The sequence below is a fragment of the Athene cunicularia genome, assembly GCF_003259725.1.
Source record: "Athene cunicularia isolate RWA chromosome 2 unlocalized genomic scaffold, athCun1 chr2_part1, whole genome shotgun sequence".
Lineage (NCBI taxonomy): Eukaryota > Metazoa > Chordata > Aves > Strigiformes > Strigidae > Athene > Athene cunicularia.
Window position 1 is genome coordinate 129,814,162 of NW_020799095.1, and position 4,219 is coordinate 129,818,380.

Here is a 4,219-nt window from a genome sequence, read left to right on the forward strand (position 1 = left end):
GAGCAGCGAGGAGCCCGCAGGAGCCGCGGAGATGCTGAAGTCGCCCTGGGCGCGCTTCTACTCCAACAGCTGCTGCCTCTGCTGCCATGTCCGCACCGGCACCATCATCCTCGGCGTCTGGTACCTGGTAAGCGCCCCCCGGCTGTCCCCGCCCTCCCGCCGCTCCCGGGGCGGCCCCCGGCCCCGGCTGCACCGCTGCTGCTCCGCGGGGGGGTGCCCATCACGGCAGCTACGGCTGCACCTCGCAGCCCGGGCGGTTCGGGGGGAAAGCCCTCGGGGGGGTCACGTTGGTATTGGCAGCGTAATGCTCAGCGAGCTCCCGCGCTTCCCCGCTGCTCACCCAGGGCTTATCCCCCGGCGAGGCGGAGGCCGGTATTTAGACTCTGTTTAAATCGGGAAATGAAGTGGGTGCGTGTTTAGGGACCAGGGGAGGGGGGGGCAGGAGATACAGAGCACGGGCAGGCTCACCAGGGTCTCAAGCAAAAAGCTGTTTGGGGGATGAAAATGTGAGGAGTGACGATCCGCCGGAGGGAGGGGTTTTCCCGGCTCCCCCGAACTTGGGATCGGTGTTTCTCAGGCCGAGGTTCACTGCGGCGCTGGGGCCCCGCTGGTGCATTAGCTCCAGCAAGGCTGCCCTGATTCTGACCACGCTGCACTGAAAATCTTATTTTATCATCTCTGGTCGCTGCTTTGTGAGGAAGTCGGGTATTCTTGTCATTGCTGTTCCTTGTGTGCCAGATAATTTTCAGTCGTATTTTGGGCTTCCTGGCAGAGAGCTGAACCCTTTCAGGCAGTTGCTATCAGGTATTAGACAGACTTCTTTCCTCCTTCAGGGTTATAGGATGTGAGTGAGGAATTAACCCTCGAGGTACAGCTTTTAACGAGTTATCATCAGTCCTAAAGGCTGTTTGACACCTGGTTATTCAACCAGGGGATAGACTCGGAGAGGAGGAGGCGCATTAAGCTTTCAGTTCCTCTGTCTTTGACAGTCTCTTCTCAATCCCTTGGGTAGCAATGCAGGAAAAGCGGCTTTCCCAGAGCCGGTCCTGCGATAGTCGCAGGGTTTACAAACGTGCCACAGAATAAAACGAGATGGTTCATCGCTTTGAGTTATGTAGATGAACTTTTCAGCCTCCTCAGTTTTCTCTATCCCTTGGTGTGAGAAATCGGGCTCCGTCTGCTGCCAAGGCCATGCAGAGCTGTTTGCCAAGCATCATTTTTCAAGTGATTGCAGACGGAAGCAGATTAGACCCGGGCTTATTTGCTAACTGCTTAAATTCCCTTCAGAAGCAAGTGAAAAATGTAGGGCTGGCCTCCACTGTAGGACAGCTCATTAAATAAATTCGATCAGCATAATGAAAAGGCTAGGTTGACATTTATGTCCTAGAAATCACATAAAACGCTCTGTGTCCTATAAAGTACATATTTCAACACTGAGAAAATGGTGCGTTAGTTGAACTCTTTCTTGCTCCTGGTTTAATAGAATATAGTTAAATGCAATATCCATAGCCTGTGGTATCTGGAATACTTACAGTGTTTAAAAAGATGCCCCTCTTTCCTGGCTGCAATGAGGTTTCAATAAGTTTTAATATGACCTGAAAGCCTTTGAAAATTTCTTCCAGGATGCTTGTTATTTCTTTCTGCCTTCAGCTGAATGAAGCTCCATGAAGACAGGGATACAGATATTTTAGCAGTTCAGTGGACCTAAAGATATTTGAGGAAGAGGGTAGTGCATGCATCAGTAGGCCTTAGATACAGAGAAAAGCCTGACAGCTTTTTAGAGTTTGTTACCTGTTGTGTTACTAACATTTAAATACCAGTGCCCCAATTTCACATACTATTTTTCTGCAAAATCTGTTTTTAAATTTTCTCTTCTAACTAGTAGGTATTTCCTGGCTTACATCTCTTCCTACTTTGCTTCTTTTGCTTTAAAAATTTTTCAGGGAAGATTTCTGGATGATTTTAAACTGACAACAACTCATAACATGTCAAAGTGCATGTTTCTTTCTGTGCTTTCTCCTCTATTGCAAATATTTAGATTTTTTTATGTTAACTATTAAGAATAGAAATCTAGATGCATGTTGATAAAAATGCGAAAACTTTTTGCTAGCTTACAAAGTTAGGAAGCAACAAATAAGGCAGGGATAGCTCCTTGAGTAAACAGCTACTCTGGTTGAAAGGTCCGGTTTACAAAATCATATACAAAAATATTGTTTTATCTCAGAACAATTATAATTTGATACCATGTGCTATTGAGAGTTTAAATAAAGATAGGTGCTGTCCTGGTGGCAAATTTGTTCTCTGCCTGCATTTTGGGTGGTTGCATTACTTCAAACCACACGTGAGCTATGAGCATTATCTCAAATAAAGTTCAAACAAAAAATCCTTTGATTTTTTGCCACACCAACATGTATTATGTATAGTGTTTGCCATTATGCTTTATAGGAAATTACTTGAGGGAAAAACATTCCCCTAGAGAATGAACAGTTTTCTTGTCACTATATGAAAAAATAATCTCACTATGCGTGAAGTGTAAGTTTTATTAATTCTATGACTATGAATACAATGATTCAGTAGTAGAAGCTTCTGAAGGAGGAAAAAAATAGTACCTTAGAAGTTTTGGCAGGCTTTTAAAATAACATTTTCACGTGTTGAACCAGTTCTGAGTTAGTATAATTTCAGGAGGCAGAATTTCATGTCTGAGTAAATGTGGAGAAAATAGTGCATTTATCTGGGATGATGTTTTAGCTCTTTAGATTTAATGTTTTAATTGGATGTTTGGGATCCTACAAATAGAGGAGAGAGTAGGGAGCTGAGTGCAAGTGGAGTCATCAGGGCTGCATGATGAGAGCACTTTCTCACATAGGTAAGGGGAAGGAGCACTGTGTGTATTTCCAAAACATGCCCAGCAGACATGGACACTGTATTACAATGGTCTCACAAAGTATCAATAGCTGGGAAATAAATATTTAACTTTGCTCTATTTTAGAACATAATGCATCTCAGAATGCTAATGTTTCTATAGCTATTGTGTTTCAATAGTTTTCTCCTGGTAAAGCCATAGGTACTACATCTAGAATAATATAATATAATAATAGCATTGCATGATACTGCAATGTAGTGTACACAACACAATATACATGCTATCACAGAATGCTGAGGTACTTTAATGTAAAAAGTAACTTGTAAAGGGTGGAGCAGCCAGAAGAAATTTCCTGAAAAGAATATCTAATTGGGTTGCAGAACAGCCTGCACTTCAGGAACAAGTGTGCTGCCCTGGGGAGAAAAGCTTAAGAGGGGGTGCTGCAATATTGAATACAAACATTATGCTGAATATTAAAATGGCAATAATATGGTTGGCTGGGGGCTAATATTTTTTTTTCAAACCTCAAGACCAGTTTGGCTCAGCTGGTTATTATCTTTGGGTTTTATCCCACTGTCATGGATGTTATATTTCTCTGTGTTATAACATGAAATCAGAGGTCAGAAGTAATAATGCAGAAATATTTTGGGGCACAAAAGTCTTACAAGAATCATATTTTGAAAAACAACAAACAAAAAAACCCCACAACAAACACCCCAAAACAAAACAAAACACAAAGCAAACTAGGGGAAATGAGAAAGTCACTGACAGCAGCTTAGTTTTGTTCCAGACCACTGTATCAGTGTGCTGTTCAAGGCAGTGAGACTGCTGAAATGAGCCAACACCAGTTCTGATCTCCCCCGGGTGCTGGGGTCCAGGGGAAAGCTGGCATTTTTGTCAGTTCCAAGTGACCCAGTTAGTACTGGTGAGTCAGAACAGCATCCTCATCGATAACAGCATTTATAAAGGCAGCATGTCTTCTTCCTGATAAATGGCCTCCTCTTCCCTTATCTAAAACACAAAGAAGGAACAATATCAGATGTGCTGACAGTGTCATGGAAGGATTTCCCACTCTCCCCACACATGCACACCCCAAGGCTCGACCCACACCACCTGGGACCACGGGAATTATTTCCCATTGATTTTGAGGGAGGAAGATGAAACTTTAAGGCATCAGTAATAATAAAAAAAAAATAAATAAAAGAAGGAGCTTTCATTTTTGAGCTCCGTGTGCCCAGTGCTGCCTGCTACCCGCCTCGCTGCAGCAGAGCCCTGGGCACGGGCTGCTCGTCCCCCCGTTCCGCCCGGTCCTGCCCCCGGTCCCCGTTCCGCGCGGCCCCCGGCGGCGCTGCGGGC

At 44.3% G+C, this 4,219-nt stretch overlaps 1 protein-coding gene across 1 annotated transcript in view; it reads left to right on the top strand.

Annotated features, from left to right (window-relative positions):
* The first annotated feature begins 6 nt into the window (after positions 1 to 6).
* The window catches only part of LAPTM4B (lysosomal protein transmembrane 4 beta), a 60,948-nt gene continuing 56,735 nt past the window's right edge, over positions 7 to 4,219 (top strand). Inside the window, exon 1 of the mRNA XM_026841545.1 lies at positions 7 to 127. Within this exon, the coding sequence (XP_026697346.1) occupies positions 32 to 127 (96 nt within the window). The 5' untranslated portion in view covers positions 7 to 31. The remainder of the gene's footprint in view (positions 128 to 4,219) is intronic.